Source organism: Cydia strobilella, chromosome 11 (genome assembly GCF_947568885.1).
Source record: "Cydia strobilella chromosome 11, ilCydStro3.1, whole genome shotgun sequence".
In the NCBI taxonomy this organism is placed as follows: domain Eukaryota; kingdom Metazoa; phylum Arthropoda; class Insecta; order Lepidoptera; family Tortricidae; genus Cydia; species Cydia strobilella.
Window position 1 is genome coordinate 18,065,417 of NC_086051.1, and position 18,423 is coordinate 18,083,839.

The following is an 18,423-nucleotide window of genomic DNA, read 5'->3' on the forward strand; positions in this document are numbered from 1 at the left end:
GTTATTGTTTTGTCATTGCTTGAAATCATCAAACCTACTGAATTAGCGGCCTTATGTATTTACAAGCAATTTATTTTCGGATGCTGTCATATTAACATATGTGCAATAGTGATGATTTGTGCTATGTCAAAGGTCACTTGGTCAAAGTTGGTTTATTTATTATTCTTTTATTTTTATGCATTCGTATAGGTACTAACCAAGTAGCTTATTCAAATAAGAAAATAAGTACTGAAACATAACAGTGCAGCTACTAAGTTTGTATGTGTTACAACATCAACGTCTAATTATTATACATACCTAAACATTAAGATACACATAGACAGTAAACACAAGCATTGGTTCCCCCACACAGTACGTCAGTCTTTGAACAGTCGAATCACAAAAATTATTGCTGGAACTGTATCTAACGACATTTAGCTAGCTACGACTTTTGAAGATGGGTGAATAAACTTCTTATCACTCGTTGACATGGTTACGGTCTCCTGGGTCACTTACAATTTTTATGGTAGTTGTAAGTCCTTTCCATAATGAGTCATCTACTTAGCGTTTATTAAAATGTACGAGTAGTATAACATTTTATCTAACAAATTATGCTAACTTTGTCACCCGGCTGACGGCACAGAATAACAACAAAACAAGTTTATTCACCCAGATAGTATCGGCCTTTGCGAAATCATCAAATTATTTTAAATGATTGTTCTTTAGATGCTGCCCTTCTGCGTTTCTTTAAATACACTGATTGGTTTAAATGTTGCCGGCATTTTTTAAATATTTTGAGTACCTAATCGTAAAGGTCGATACCTTTTCTTCTTCAATAAGGAAAGGAAAACACTTACAAAAACGTCTAAAATAGATACATGATGATTAAGTCAATCAACTGTCATTTCAAAGGTATAGGGTACACTACTGGTCTATTTAGGCTTTTAGTTTTGCGCTAATCGGGTCTAGTAACAGAATTTTCACTACGAGTATATAAAACAATTTTAGGGCTAATAAATATGACAACTCACATGAACTGAGTAAGAAGTTTTTCGGTGTTCTCATTGACATTTTGTCGAGATAAATTGTCATGTCATGTGGATTGTAACAAATTATTTTATGTTTTACTTTAGAGTTAAGGCTTACATGCTGTCTATCATGGCCTCGCTATGATAATGGATACGCTAATCACTTTTTTTTCTTGGTTTTTTGGATAAAATAATTTAGAAAATGCACTACGGACTTTTGCTATCAAATTACGAGCCAGTATTTTAAATGCTTAGCTGTTTAAGTGTAGGAATCTAGACTAGCTTCAAACTTGTGACTCCAATAAATATGGCTTATACATGGGAAATTACGGCTATACTACTTTTGTGAAAAATTTCGTTCCAACTAAAATAAATGAATATTGAATAACATTTATAAGGTACCTAACTAGACATTATTGCGTTATCTATTCTATTGGTGCGTCTGTAAATATTAAAGGTACTAAATGTAGCTATACTTAAATGTACTTAACGTAGTAATACACAATATACGTTTGAGATTACGTTTGTATATTAGTAATTGTGCACAGTATACCGTTAACTTGGTACCTTTCTTTCGTCTAACTGTGTCAAATTATTTACATTTCTCTCGAAATCCCCATATTTACAACACTTATATTAAATGTATATACATAACAGCAAAAAGTGCGCAAAAACGATCTCACAAAATATGCATTTGAGCAATACGTATAATACATTTACAAAAGCATTTTACATAGTCAATAATCTAACGACCTGGAAATTATATTTAGCGAAACATTAAAAAATAAGATAAAATTAATATTACCTATATCTAAATAAGACTAGCCCTTTACTAATGAATAAAAAAACACCAAGTAAGTATTAATGTCTATATCAACTACACGGATGAACATACACCCTTATAATAGGTTATTGCTATAAGACAATTATTTACAGTAAGAATCACGTATAAGTTCAAGACATCAAAAGTGGAACTGAGGAAAACGAAACCTCTACACGATGATTATCTATATTTAGTACCTACTAATTGTTAAAATCGTCAACACTCCTGAAGAATCATTACATTATAATTATATCACATTATATTAGAATTTTGTATACTCAAGTGTCACCAGACAGCTGTCAAAAACTTGGACATTGCCGAGTACGCAATAATTCAAACTTTCACCGTAACGCACTCCTATTGCTAAAGCAAAACTGCACTTTATTCACGTAAACACAGAGTTCATTTTCAATCGGAATTATCATGGCATGTTGCTGTACTTAGTATCCTAGTATCTTCACTTAACAAAGATCGGTCGTATCGCCTCTGTCGGGCGATTTTAGGCCTCCCGGGGCCTAATAGAGGTGCTGATATCGCGTGTGTCGGCATTCGATTTAGGTCCTTCCGACCTTGTAATAGAGGTGAGGTTACGCTTGAAGATTCATCGCCTTCATCATCTGATAACGCAGGATAGCTTTCTTTCATTTTCAAGCTTCTCTCTAAACGTCGAAGGAATCTAAGCAATCAGAAAAGTCAACTAGTATTTAGTAATTTATAATCCAATCTAAGATGGATGTGTGGTGTGACAAGAATGGATAGGATAAGGAATGAGTAGTAGTAGTAGTAGTAAATCACTTTATTGTACAAAACAAAAATTGATAACATGAAATTCATATAAATTAATGAATTCATATAATGAGTATATAAGAGGAAGCCTGAAAGTTGCACCCAGGGACCGGACAACCCTTTCCGCGATAAAACCCTTTCAATGGGCGACACTTAAACACGGCTAACACATTGAAAGACTTTCCCTTTTGAACTGCAAGCCCATTCATACCCTTACCTTTGACTAACCCTTACCGAAAAGCTAACCAAAAATAAGGCTAGCTCTTAATAAGGGTTACCCTTATCTTTAAGCGCTTTTTATAAAGGTTTCCCTTTGCGTGAAAGAGACAGGATTAGTATATATCTACGGTAGTGTATGAAAAGGAAAGAAAATACGTGCCTAGTCAAAGAACGCCGCCGTCGCCGCCGACGATCGCTCAGATTCGAAGTAATGTGTGCTTTATGAACAAGGTAGACGACTTAAATTAGCACGCTTATATGCTAAAAGGGAAGCCCTTTATAAGGCTAACCCTTATAAGCAATATGCAAGGTGTTGGTGAGCGGATGATAAGGGTTTGGTAAGGGTATTTGGGCTACCGATTACTCAAATGTGGTAGCTTTATATAAGGGTTTTTAAAAGCAAAACAAAGGGTTTCGTCTGGCAAAGGGTATGGTGAGTTAAGCCTTATGCAATACCCTTATAAAACCCCGATAAGGGATAGCGGGCCGGTCCCTGGACTTGCACCTATAGTAGAAAAAGTAAGAGCGAATCGCCTAGCGTGGTACGGACATGTAATGCGGAGGGATGAAAGGCATGTTACGAGAAAGGTATTACGAATGAATGTGGAGGGAAGTATCGGGAGAGGAAAACCGAGGAAAAGGTGGATGGACTGTGTGAGAGATGATATGAAACGAATGCGAGTGAGTGATGAGATGACGGGCGAGAGAGAGGTATGGAAGAAAAAGACATGCTGCGCCGACCCCAAATGAATGGGATAAGGGCAAGCGAATGATGAATCCAATCTGCCATCTGCCCTTTAAATATTACAAGTAAATGGTATGAGTAACATGAGTTTACCTAATTTGGTTGCTGATGGTCCTTAGTTTATTAACTTTGACAGGTTTTCGGGAGTCCTCCGTTAAATCGAGACTTGATGAGATTTTGGATGATGTATCCTGTAAGTAATTAAAATTACTGTAAGACAACAATAAAACATTTATATGACGTATACACTTTTTTAACATCTGTTATACTCATGCTTCAAGAATGAGATACTTATGGTAACTAAACTAATGAAGACTATTTGCTATAGAAAATAGTTTGGAATGATTGAGTACTGAGCCAGCATACAGTATAAGTACGAGTATCATATTGTCAAACAAATTTTTACGGAGTTTATACTACATACTAAAATAACGTAGAGGTCACGAATGTTACGATATGACTAGGCAGTAGTAGGTATTAATGTTTTATGTGTTTTATGTAGGTGTAATGTATGTTTAAATATGTAACATGTGTGACCCATGTAAACCCAACATTATATAGGTTTCTTATAACGAGATGATGCGATATCGAGCAGGAATTAATGTTACTTTGGTAGGTTTTTTTACTAAGTATCCAGCTAGTCAAAGTTTTAAAATTATTTTAATACAGTTACTAATAATCTTCCACGGCACTTATCGTACGTATCACTAATATTGAATTTATGTATAAATTTCTTATAATTATAAAAATATGCATTAAAGTAGCGCGTTATTGACATACGATTTAGTATATTTTCCTTTACAACTATACAATATTTGAGGAGTGTCTTTTCGAAAGGGTTTTCATAGAGAAATAAACCCTTTTGAAAAGACACTCCTCATTTATATATTACCACAAAAATCAAACTATATGAATAGTATAAAGTATAACAAAACTTTTAATGAATAAATTAAACTTTGACTAGTTGAACCGTGTTAAGGTTCGGTATATTTTGTAAATAGTTCGTCAACAGACAGCTCCGCATGCAAACGCCAACGTATATGAAGGTTCTAACTTCATAGATCACCTCGGAACTACGGCATTTCTGTCTTCTGAGCGGTTTTCTCAACCTAGTCGGCTCACTTGGCTGAAAATAACATAATTGCTACACACCTAGACACTAAACATAGACGGACTAAGAAATAAAACATAATACTACGCAAAAAGCGCGTATTGTTTACTTAAATCCCTAAAAAAGGAAGGCATACGTAATCAAATAGTAGTTATGTTTATATAAAACCGATCAAAATAATTGGTCAAACTAATAAACCAGTAATAAAATAAAATAATAAAATTCATTTATTTCGGACAATTCGGAATCCATATACAATTTACATATCAAATATTAAAATTAAAATACAATCAACTTTTAAAAAAATCGATATATAAAATTTAAAATTAGAATTAAAATTATAGCATTGTTTAAATTATAAAATTACAATTAAAATAGAATTAAAATAAATAATTAAATTTTTTTTTTAATTGATTGGATAAAATGAACCAATTAAATTATGATTGTAAAAAAAGCTCAGCCCTAATAATAAAATGAAAAATACGAGTAATGCGTGTTATTTTACGTAATTTTAGAGAATGTTGTGCGAGTATTTGCTTGGCCAGAAATATAGTGTCTAATGTGCAAAAACAAAATTAAATGTAAGAGGCTACTGATGCTATGCTATGCTATTACTATAGACAATTAGACATTAGTATACACTGTGTGTGTGCAGCTATTGAATATGCTTAACACATTGGACGTTTGGCAAAATGTTTCATTTAAGTGTTATGACTGCAACATATTGTAAATGGTTTATGTAAAAAAACGGGTTGAACATTTAGATCTTAAAATAAATAAGTAATGATGATTATAAAATATACCTAACATTATATCTTAATATCTGGGAGACCGAGCTTTGCTCGGAAAACATATAAAAACTCAAAAATACGCGTTTTCCCAGGTATAAGACCGAGCTAGATCGATTTTTCGCCCCCGAAAACCCCGAAATAGAAATCGTTAGAGCCGTTTTAGAGAGCCCCAATATACAAGAATTACTAGATTTGTGTGATCGTTATTAATTTTGAAGTCAGAATAGGCTCGATCGACAAATAAATTATTTGTTTACCTGCATATCCAAATCAGGCGGCAACCTTAATTCCCTCGCGGAGGCCACGGAGGCCACCGAGGCCGCGGACACCGAGTCCTCGGAGGACGAGGAGGACGGCGGCGCCGGGGCCTGCGAGCGCGAGCGCCGGCGCCCCGCCTTGCGCCCGCGGCCCCCGTCGCGCGCGCCCGGCACCTGGGGACACGTGCCATTACACTAATTAGCCTCATGCATGAAGTTTATATTTGAACGAAATAGGTTTTATTCGGATGTTTGTTACCGTTATATCATGTTACAAATGCATTTCCGTTTTTAAATTACCATTTAATTACTTAAAATTATAAATAAAAAGTAAAAAAAATTGCCCGCGAAAAGCTAGTGAGCGAAACGCTCGAAACACCACGTGACGTCACGCGTTCGACAGATTAGTGTCATTAGTAGCAAACGTCAGTTGGGCCGCCCAACGTGTGACGTCATCACGTTCTGTCGAATTCGCGCCAAAAATTATGAGCGTTTCAACCGCTCAAAAATTTTCAACATTTTAAATATTTTTTAATAAAAAAATGTTAAGGTGTACAAAAGTATTTTTATCATTTCCGGTGTTCCAACGATATAAATTATGAATCCAAAAATAAAAATAAATTCATGCATGGAGCTAATTAGAGACACATAAGACGTATACCTAACTATCATAGTGCTAGAAGAATTAGAATAGGCTATGTAGTGCTCTGATCATACAATAAAAACTGGACAAATGCGAGTCGGACTCGCCCACCGAGGGTTCCGTACTTTTTAGTATATTTGGTGTTATAGCGGCAACAGAAATACGTCATCTGTGAAAATTTAAACTGTAGCTATCACGGTTCATTAGATCTCATTCTCATTCCCATTCTCACAGCCTGGTGACAGACAGACGGACAGTGAAGTCTTAGTAATAGGGTCCCGTTTTTACCCTTTGGGTTGGGTACGGAACCCTAAAAATAAGCATTAAAAAAAAACTATTTGGCTATTTTTTTACGTAGATTTTAATTGAGTGTCATGAGATAGTTGTCACAAGTATTTTCGACCAATTTTAAAACTTTTAAAAATTCAATCGATTTCGTCCTAAGTCCGTCGGACTGCAAGAATTCGCAAAAAAAAGTATTTAAGCGTACTTACTTCTAATAGATTATGCATGGAATGCGGCATATGTGGCAGTGCTGATTTAGTCGTACCCGTCGCTTCATGCGACACAGTCCTTGTCGTTCTTCTGTCTCGTTTCCTCCCAGACTTCTTCTGTGTGTTTGTACCTAATTTACAATTTGTCCCTTTCACACACTCTGAACTTGGAAAGTCGTACAGTCCATCAGAATCGGTAAAAGGTAATTGTCTCCCGTAGAACAGAGGTGAGAAGCGACCTAAGCTTGCCTTGTCGCTTAAGGGTGATTCGCTTCGGGAACTTACAGGGCTTAAAGGCCTGGTAAGATCAGTAAGCAATGTTGGTGGTCGTAGACTCGCTTTTTCATCTAACCCTCTTTCTACGCTCAAGCATTTGACGATTGAGCATTTAGTCACGCCACTGGGAGAACATAACGTTTGAGGCACGTCTAGTTCTTTTAAAACTACTAAGGTCTCCATTTCTTTAGCACTGGACGGTACATCGTCTACCCTTTCATCTGTTCCTATGCCTTCGTCATTAGATTCTAGCAAAGGATCGTCTGAGAGCGTCTCTGAGTCGGATCGTCCTCGTCTCCGTTCCTTGGAGTCATCATTCGACGATGCTGGACTCGAATTGGTTTTCATTAACGGCCGTCTTCTTTGAAAACAGGACGGTCCCCCACCTGAGCCAGGATCTTCCATTTCAGACGGGCATAAAGGATTACTTGAGCCACATCTCGATGGTCCTGGACTAGCCATGGAGCTATACCCAGATGAGGAAAGATTGGACTCTGACGGAGCTCGTTCTCCTCTTGCAGACATTGAGAATGGGCTGAGGTAGCACATGTTCATTGTTGGAGGTGGTGGTCTTGGTGATAAAGGTTCGTCGGATTCTTCGCTGGCGTTGTAAGTGACTGTTATCAAAGGAGGAGGTTGGAACTCTAGATGGGGCGGTGTTCTCCTAGGAGGTGGGGAGCCTGGGGATGGTCGTTCGATGGTTAAGACTGGGACTCGGAGGGATGCTGGTGCAGGGGATGGGGAGGACATTTCCCGTTCTGAGTCTTGGCTGTGGGTGAAGCTGGGGCTGGGTGAGTCTGTCACGTAGGTGGAGGGTGTGGGGGTGTCGCTGCTGAACGCAGGTTGGCGGAGCTGTGGAAAATAAACAATGTTAAAATTAATTTAAGATTACAGCCAGTTGATAATAGTTTGATATTTTGGTACCGACACGCACTTTATAACTGGAGGTGGAAACTTAAATAATGTATGTTTGTCATCCCATTTGTTGATAAACAATTACCGTCTTGCTCACGGTCCCTATGGGGTCATATCAATGATAAAGCTGGTTTTAATGGTCTAGCAAATGAGAGAGAGGCGAATGGAACAAATTATGACTGAAATTACAACCACAAAAGTAATACGAAGATAAGAATTGTAATTTCAAATGGCGCTGACATTTTCATGAGTTCACGTGTGCGTGGCTTCCCTCGACGATACGTTTTTTTTACAAATTCATGTTATCATGAAAGATAAGTAAGTACCTTCAATCGCAACCCAGACGTCGGCCTCTCCGGCTTCTCTAACCGAATCTCATCTTCATCCTCACTCGGCGACATACACCTGATCTCATTATTATCTAACTCCATCTTCTTCGGCATTCTAGGAGATGGCAGCGGAGTAGGCAAAGGAGTAGGTAGCGGAGTAGGTAAAGGTGTTGGCAGTTCGCGGATGGGCGAGAGGCACTTGTTGATGGTCGAAGGGACTTCTAGGAGGATGGAAGGGGGGTGGAGGAGGTTGCTGCCGGAGCCTGAGGATTTGTGGGCGCTTAACGGGTCTAGGACCTGAAATAAAAGTAGGAATGTTAGGATGACAACGTTTGACTAGAAAGGGGGACTTTAAAGAGACTTACTTAGCAATTTTTTGATAGGCTCACCAGGATCACAGCCACTGGATAATATCGGTCTATGATCGATCACGTACTTCCTTACCTTGGCAGATATATGGCTAGGCTGATCAGTAACCGTAACGCTATCATTATAATCGCATCAATACCATTAGTTTAAGCTCCTTACAATACCGAAAGGTCGATTAACTAAATACCTATGTCAACACTTAGCGGTGCCACTCTTCTATTTTTCCATTAAAAAATTACACGAATGATGCTTGAAACTGACTATTATAGTTGATGAAGTATAATTTTTACCTATGCCTCGAAGAACTTGTAAGGTGAATCAAATAAACCATTGTAAGAGGGCAATTCAGTTTAGCTAGAATCCGTCTTTTAAGCTAACTTTGCACCGACTTGAATAGAACAAAGTGCGGAAATGTCATTATTAACGATAACGTCATTATTTTTATCTTTGTCTTTGAAAATGCCCTGCAAAGTTGTATTGGTTCGACTATAATACTTCTTCATTCTTTACCTGTATCTCAATAGTATTATGCGGCCTCGCGATCGGCGAGTCCGGCGCGAGCGAGGGCACGAGCGACGACGCGAGAGACACGTCGTCGGCGTCCACAGTGTCGTCCTGAGGCGACGACGCCGTCGGCGTGCTCGACGCCGAGATCCCGCCGGAGGAGGCGCGGGAGATGATGGCGGCCGAGGTGGAGAAGTTGCGGAACATCGCGAAAATGGAGTCAGCGCTTGAGATTTTTGGGGTTCTGTTAATGTGAAGGATGATATTTAGTTCAATTCATTTATTTATTACAGATAACATAATGGTCCAATCATAGACAATAAAACAATAATGATAGAAATGCTGCGCATACGACGTGTCTGAGAAACTGAAAGATACTCAAATCATGGATAGTTATCAATGCGACGTAAATTATAGCCGTCCATTAACCGTTTTTTTCTAAAGACCATGAAGAAATAGCAAATTAAATTAACACTAGAAAAAGCTTGGCCGCAATCTTTATAATATAAAAAACAAATAGTTGACATGATCAAAATCAAATCAAGAAATAAGTTCTATTTCTAAAAGTTCTTTCATCAAAAGTAATTCTATAGGTAGTTTTAAATTCACCTATAATCTTACCTTGAGTACTTTTTTAAAGCAGCATGCGCTAACGTCAGATCCAAACTCGACATGGAATCACTCCCCTGGTTGCTGGACGTGCTATGCGGTGACCGCATTTCCACCCCCGGCGAAGGCGGCGTACTCGACGCCTTCGCCCTCATCCCTCTATCCGATATGACGGCCATCGGAATCGCTATCGTGTTCATCATATCCGCGTCGGAGCTTGAGCTCATTTCTGCTGACACCCTATTAAGAAGTCTCGCGAATGTCACTTTCTTTTCTAACTTTGGATCTGATATGTGTCTAGTCGATGGCGATGTTGAAGGCGTTGAAGCCTCACTAGCAAATGATGTTTCTTTATTCTCACTAAATTCCATAAATGCTGGCGCGCTTTCAACAGTACTTAAAGTCCTTTTCTCTGACATTTGTATTAGCTCTCCCATGCAAATTTTCTTGGAGTGCTCGTTGGCTGTAGCGGGACTTATGAGCTGTTGAAGTATCTGCTTCTTTTCTGCTGCGTTTTTCTTCGTTGGCGTTGAATTATTTCGTTTCTTACGCGGCGAGGGGGACGCTGTGTAGGAAAATTACAATATAGTATTTGTAACTATAGTGTTCAGTTCTAGAAGCGGTACAACATCGATATTGTTGAAAGCTAATTATAATTTGTAAATTTAATTGGGGTATTTTCTCATGCATCTTGTGCATCTATAGAAGCGAATTTAAAGTTTTTAAAGGGTCTCGTGCCAATTTAGTTTCAGTTAGTGTTTATTGTTTAGTTTTGGATCTACTGAAGAGAATTTAGTTTAAGTAAGAAGAAATGTTACGAAAAGTTTAATAGCAGAAAGATATAACATTAAGCATGCGAAAGCAAAATACAACATATAGACAGATCAACAACCTTCTAATAATCAATAAGAATAAACTTTCATAAATAACATTATTGATAAAATAGATCATGAAGTAATTTAAAAAGAAGAATCAGATAAAACTGGTGATGTTATTTCATTTACAAAAGAAAGAGAGGGACTTTTTGATGTTTAAAAGGTTGTTGAAGATAGTTGGACGATCCAAAAAGGTGCTAAGGAAGAAGGAGCTACAAGTTTTGTGCAAGGTCGGGGTGCACACATAACGACCGAGTATATTGGTCAGCATTCCACATCGAGTGTAGCAGTTCATAGCAGTAACCAGTGCTACAACGCACGCTCCGCCACGATGTGACCAAATGTTGTGATCATATGATTCATATGAATGAAGTATTTTGAAAATCCTGGAATACTGGGACGTCTGCGATGTAGTATGAAGATTTTAAGAATGGATGGAATGGCTATGTGTGAAGTATCGGTCTTATCAAAGAATATGGCTTTTGGTTGTTATAGCTAACGGTAATAAATAAAGACTAGAATTACATGTAAGAATTTAGAGCTGAAATATTTTTCTATCACTGTTGTAAGAGTGGTCAAATTATAATCGTTATGATTATCTATTACTACGACTTTTATTCTATAACAAATATTTTAAATTTTTGATTGTTTCAAAAATACAAAATCATCATGAACATGCAAAGATAATGTATGATTGTCATTTCGTTAACATAAGTAGTGATACTCTAAGAACAAATTAAATTATTTTCTATGAAAATATTTTAATTTGTGGTTTTTCAAGTAGACACACTACTATTTAAACTATAAACTGAAATAAATGTCATATACGAAGAAAAAAATGACCAAAGCCTCCAGTGTCCAGAGCTGGAATCGAATCAGCTTACCCCGTTTACCGGACAGGTGCCTGAACCGCTCGGCTATCCGGCCACGGTGGCATGGGTCGAAATCCTGTCCTGTCCGGTAAACGGGGTACGCTGGTTCGATTCCAGCTCTGGACACTGGAGGCTTTGGTCATTTTTTCCTTCGTATATGACATTTATTTCAGTTTATAAGTAGTGATGTTGTGCAACACGATCTCTTCGTCTTCATCACTTAGTAAACCAGTCTCGTACCCCTGAATATGCCCTTGCATAGGTAATCTTTACAAAAAAGAAACACCTTTACAGAATAGGCTATCATTTCATTTCATTGTCTTCATCAGCAATTCCACTTCAAATGATGCTTTTCGAGAGCAAATTTACGAGTTACTATAAAAAAACCGAATATATATATATTATAAACTGAAATAGAAAGTGATGAAGGCCGGATTCGAAACGTCGTCTTTAGCAATCCGGGCTAACGCCTTGAACCCCTAGGCCACCCCGCCACGGCGGAACCCGTCCCAATTTCTCGATTATATGCCATCTTACTAAGACTAGGCATCTTTGACCAATTCTAAGGGCGAGCAGTACGCGCTTGCACCTATACGAATTCCTTACGGAATTACTTAAAAAACATAAATCAAAAATATTTAATAAAATAATATGATTTGTTTCCGAAGTTGTGTGTATGTATATTATGTGTTTATAATATTAGAAGAGCTCCATCGATTTCTCTGGGGTCCACCATCAGTTGACATTATGACAATGGGATCAACTGTGAAAAACACTTGAAATACAAAAATAATTTCGGTCAAGCCGTATCCGAGGAGTCAGTTAACAAAATCGGCCACGTGCGAGTCGGACTCGCACACCGAGGATTCCGTACTTTTTAGTATTTGTTGTTATAGCGGCAACAGAAATACATCATCTGTGAAAATTTTAACTGTCTAGCTATCACCGTTCATGAGATACAGCCTGGTGACAGACGGACAGACGGACAGACAGACGGACAGACGGAGTCTTAGTAATAGGGTCCCGTTTTTACCCTTTGGGTACGGAAGCCTAAATATTATTAGCCTTGACCATTCAAAGTAGTCTCATGTATCCTTAAACATATAAATGAGCTAAACATGATCATGCATGATTATCGCAGCGGAGCGCGTTCACTCCTTACGTCCTGGCGGCGGCTTTAACAGATCGTCCAAGCTAAACGTCCTCGCGGCGCGGACGCGCTGGTGCGGCGCGGACACGGACGGCTTCCGGATCCCGAGCCGGGTCAGCAGCGTCCGGGGCTCCGGCCGCGCTGGAACAACGGCAGCCGTGTCGGAGGGCGACCACTGACGGTGCACCGACGACAGTTTACCTTCGACAACGTTTGCCAGTTAGATACTCTAATGCCTGCCGCTACTGTCCGTCTACTTGTATTGGCTCAATATTTAGGCGTTTGTTCTAAATCACTTTCGTGGTTCCATTTTTGTAGAATTAGCAGTAGAATCTGGTGGTGGTTCTGATTATTTGGAAGAGTGTCTGTGCTAACTTTGCACCGACAAGCGACCGAATGTGCTAACGCTACCATAAATATCATATTCCTATAAAAATATGATGTTTTTCGTGACATTTGTTCCATTTTGTTGCTGCCAAATTTGTAGTTGGCCGCGGTGGACTCTAGCAGTACACTATTCCTGCCAAATAAGCAAAACGTCATCAATTTACTGCCGCTTCGTCAAAACTGCCCCCAAAAATGATGCGGTTGAAACGCCGAATAATGGCCTATGTGTCGGAGTGTGTGTCTAGTTGAGGAGTCCGAAAGCACTAATTGAGTCAGACTTCAGAAAGAGCTCTTGAGGAATAGTACAAAAGATTACTGAACAATATAGACGGAAAGAATAGGTACAACAACATTTTAAAGTGTCATTTTGATTGCTGAACTAGAAGGTCTTCAGTCTCGTTAAATAAACGTTGACAATCAGCGGCCACAAAATTAGTTCAGCTGTCAAAATTACACATGCAAAATATTGCTTGATTTTCACTCTATTCGACTCTATTATTTAGTTTCCTGTGCTCGTACTAATAAGGATAAAATTTTGAATTTAAGCCAGGCATTGGGGTAGCTCTTGCATCAGTCGTCAAACGTCTCCTGTCCGCGGGATCGACTGGCAACGCCGGAAGTGTATTGTCCGTGAAGACGTCAGTGAAACGCAGAACTACCGCTACGCACGTACGTGTGTCCGCCGCGTCGCCGCGCGCCTGCCGCTACTCCGCCTGCGGGACGGCCGCGTACCGCTGACGTCCCGCGCGCGCTACCGTACATATAGGAATGCCAGAGTTTCATGCGCAGACAATCGTTGCTATTTTTAGATTAGTAGGAGATTTTTGAGAATGAAAATGATGAATTTCGAAAAGAGACAGATGAAGAATGAAATTACAATGCGGAGAATACGAAAGTTATGAGAATAACTAAGATTAGAGCATGATTTATCATTTATCATTGACCACTTATATATTATCCAAAAATAAGTAAAATAAAATACAGCAATGGAAAAGTATTCCGGATTGAATCATAGAGATTTAAAAGACTAGATATTATATGTTAGAAACAAAAACATTTGAATGAACAACAAAATAAAAAAGTCAACGACAAGATATTGATCAGAAATGAAATGAGCATCATATAAATGATTACGACGAAGAGAAAGCCTCTAAATGAACAGAAGAAGATAGAAGAAGATGTCATGATTGTCCAGGCACTCCAACTTCTAGCAGACCCATCGCCATCCACAATTGCTTTAACTTGGCAATCCAAAGCGACATGAATTAAGCTTTTCTGCCAATTTATTTATGTGTACATATATCCTTGAAAGAAAATTCATATAATAAAACTTGAGCATCATGTTTTGTTGAACCTTTCTTTAGTAAAAAGCACATTTAAGATTAGATTTTGAAAATTTTACAAACGCACTCGATTTCGATTGCGGAAAACAAAACATGATGCCTTCGTAGTAGCATATTCAAGTTTGTTACAAATTTGGAAAACAGCACAAAACAATATCCCTGAAATTAAAACATTTAATACAGATACACTTTGCACCAAGTTAAAAAAACCGTGTTTCCTTACGGATCCCAGAAACAAACACGTCGATTCTAACTAAATCTATGATCTCCCTCATGTTATAGATTTAGAAATAGCGTTGCACCAAGTTGAGCAAATTCTCGAAGAAGTACAGATTTGAACAGTTGAAGTAGATGATGCCAGCCCCATGTGTTATATGGAACCTACAGGATGTCAAATTACTAGCTATCGCAAAATTTTGTCAAGAATAAATTCTATAAGCAAGGAATTTATATCATTTCTCCCTTGTGTGTGATATAAACTCAATGAATCTTTCTGAAAAAATTAGGAAAAAATAGTAGTTTATATTTAGTCATAAAAATATTTTCTGCATCCGCAAGCTAAACATACAGCAAGAAGAAACGCCAAAGGAAATACGTGTCCTTACCATCCGTGTGATGTGCGAATCAGAAAACGTTCAAAACAGGATATCAACGAAGCTCATCGAGTGGCGAAAATATGCTATTACGTCGTGGTATCGAAAAGTCATTACAGTCGTGGTTCTCAGGCAAGCTGACTGTGTGCTTATGAGATTTTGGAAAGTATTGTAATGTGTGTAAATGTGCGCTCGAGTTTTGCATCAGCTAGTAATTTTCGTGTATCGCTATGGCGGCAGGAAGTTTGATCGATGTTGAAGCCAGATATTTGTAATTATCTGACTCTTCCTTGTAGATAAATTTTCTTTACAATGATTAAACAGTTCTCAAAGATAATTCTGAATGTTTTAAAATTTTATACTTATTTCGCAATTGTGTGTTGTTTGACCCAAAACTCGCGCGCTAAAAACTTTTGGGAAGACAATCATTTGCCATATTTACTTGTACCCAAATCGAAGAATTTTGACAAAAGCAAGATACTGTGTTCTGAGCACAAGTTTAAAGTTTAATCCTCGGTATCAAATACATCTCAAATTTTGTGTACACTTTGTTTTCGTATGTTCTCGCTTATTTGTATTAAACACAGATTCAAACAAGTTTATGGAATTAAAGAAGGTTCAAGAATAAACAAAATAGAATCTAAATGTCTTGATACCAAGAATTCTTCGCAAATGTTTGCCATCCACCACTCTAAGTGCCTACTTAAACACCAGAATATAACACTTACGTCTCGCGCACCGATCAGCCTCCTCAGCCAGCAACTTCTCAATCTTCTCAGGGAAGTGTCGCTTCGCGCACCACACCAGGCCGATGGCTCCGAGGACCACGAAGACGGCGATCAGACCCAGCCAGAATGGCTCCTGGATCATACGAGCGCCGAGGCTCACGATTTTTGGGGTCGGGTTTGGGATTTCGCATCTGTATAGGACAGTTTTATCATATAATGGGGTTGGCCGGTCGAAATAATTAGCAGATGGCACCTGCATAGCTTGCCCTGTCAGTCCCTAGAATTGTGTCATATTTTTGTATTTTTTATGCCCTGGATGTCAGCCCTTTAATCCAAATCTCATAGAAACAGGGGCAAGCTATGATGGCGCCATCTCTGCAACCCTTTTGACAGTTGCCAACCCCATTTTTTAAACATCTAGAAATGTTCTTAAAACTGTTACAACAAACTGTAACATTCTTCTTAATGCAGGTTAACTAACTGGAAATTTCTGAACGCTGTGACCATAACCAAAGATCTGCACTATATATGAAACCACCACATCGTAAATAGCCCATTTATTGAACGCGTCTCGAATAAGGGGCGGCGCCTTGCATTAAATAAGGGTCGGCTGGTTTTATTTTGTATGTTAATAGTGACAAAATGCCCTTGTTAAATTCTAATTCTGACCTTAAAGAGCCTATTGTGTCATTGTCCCATAAATAAAAAAACAAAAATTTTGGATCCTTTTTTGGTTTGTGCAATTTTCCCAACTGCATGGTTTGGCCGCGCAGATGTAGATGTAGTGTAGGGACGCCCGGCCGGAGGCAGGCGGGCTGTCGATCACGTGTCGCGTTCATTCAGCCCAAGGTCTCTCCCTTTTGTATGAGTCTTCAGAGAAGTACCCAAAGGGTAAAAACGGGACCCTATTACTGAGACTCCGCTGTCTGTCTGTCTGTCCGTCTGTCACCAGGCTGTATCTCATGAACCGTGATAGCTAGACAGTTGAAATTTTGACAGATGATGTATCTCTGTTGCCGCTATAACAACAAATACTGAAAACAGAATAAAATAAATATTTAAGTGGGGCTCCCATACAACAAACGTGATTTTTTTGCCATTTTTTGCGTAATGATACGGAACCCTTCGTGCGCGAGTCCGACTCGCACTTGGCCGGTTTTTTAAGCTTACCTCTTCCCCTTCCACGATGGATTACACTGGCACATGAACCCCCCGTCCCTCTCACTGCACGCCCCCCTGTTGTTGCAGGGCTTGGCGGCGCACGGGCGCACGCGCTCGGCGCAGCGCCGCCCGCGCCAGCCGCGCGCGCACGAGCACGAGAACGACTCCTCGGAGAGCGTGCAGTTGCCGAATACGCAGGGCGACCGCTCGCACGCGTTTAGAAGGCAGAACATGCCTGGAAATATATAGCCAATCAAATACTCAATTGAAACGCTAAGTTTGACTTAAACGTCTCCGGCAAGCTCGGTTCTCCATACAAACTTAGTTCCGCTCTCATTTTAAAACGACTAGCTACATTGCTCTGAAACTTTGCACATACAATGACATAAGGCACAATGACATATAACATAACATAAGACACAAGGTACAATGACATATTCTCTGTCTGTAATTAGTTTATGTAGCTTCAGATACAAAAAAAATAAATAAAGCGAATTTAAGTTTTTCATACAAAACTTGTTTTTGCTCTATTTCGTTTGTTTTATAAACTGGAGCTATATAAACTAATTTCAGACCTAAATATACCTCATATCATTGTATGTGCAAAGTTTCATTACAATCCAACACGTAGTTTCAAAATGAGAGCGGAACTACGTTTGTATGGGAAGGTGTAATTCGGCCGAGCTTGCCGGGGACTCTTAAGGGCCTTATATTGTACAGTAATTGAACTGAGACCTTTTCATTGAGGCACGAGAAAATGACCTTCTTTCTACACAGGTGCCCTTTAGCTGATTGTAAGGCAATAATATACACACATACTCGTATATATATATATATATATATATATACATATATATATATATATATATATATATATATATATATATATACATATATATATATATATATATATATATATATATATATATATATATATATATATATATATATATATATATATATAGATATAGATATAGATATAGATATAGATATATATATATATATATATCTTACAGTTACTTTCTAAAGAATCAAGCTGAAGAAAGAAATGATAATTCTAATGTCATTCAAGGTATCATATTTCGGTTTCGGAAATTCCAAACCAAATTGAATGTAAGGTCCTTGGTACATCCTCCATTATTGGCCCTTGGCCCCCTATTTTTGTAGGAAAGTCACTAATGCTGCCCTTAAATAAAGTTGAAAGGGTCACTTGATCTTATATCAATTTGCAGTGCAATGTATACGGACCTGTATAGTATCCAGCGCACTGACAAAAGTTCTTCGTATCATCAGTAGCGCAAAATCCATCGTGTAGGCAAGGGTTTGGGTAGCAGGACTCAATGTTCGTTTCTTCGCCTTCGGAGAGCAGTAGAATTTTACTGTGGTACTCTGGATCTGGAAAATAATGAAGAAAAAAAATTTAGGTTTTGGAGCCC

General features: G+C 38.5%; 1 protein-coding gene across 1 annotated transcript in view; it reads right to left on the reverse strand.

The window, feature by feature from the left end:
- Positions 1-752: 752 nt before the first annotated feature.
- LOC134745651 (uncharacterized) overlaps positions 753-18,423 on the reverse strand; it is a 424,512-nt gene continuing 406,841 nt past the window's right edge. The window contains exons 21-32 of the mRNA XM_063679774.1: positions 18,236-18,382; positions 16,997-17,222; positions 15,827-16,017; positions 12,788-12,916; positions 9,891-10,443; positions 9,276-9,513; positions 8,394-8,693; positions 6,877-8,004; positions 5,740-5,913; positions 4,635-4,706; positions 3,674-3,771; positions 753-2,506 (exon numbers count right to left, since the gene is read on the reverse strand). Of these exons, the coding sequence (XP_063535844.1) occupies positions 2,239-2,506; positions 3,674-3,771; positions 4,635-4,706; positions 5,740-5,913; positions 6,877-8,004; positions 8,394-8,693; positions 9,276-9,513; positions 9,891-10,443; positions 12,788-12,916; positions 15,827-16,017; positions 16,997-17,222; positions 18,236-18,382 (3,524 nt within the window). The 3' untranslated portion in view covers positions 753-2,238. The remainder of the gene's footprint in view (positions 2,507-3,673; positions 3,772-4,634; positions 4,707-5,739; positions 5,914-6,876; positions 8,005-8,393; positions 8,694-9,275; positions 9,514-9,890; positions 10,444-12,787; positions 12,917-15,826; positions 16,018-16,996; positions 17,223-18,235; positions 18,383-18,423) is intronic.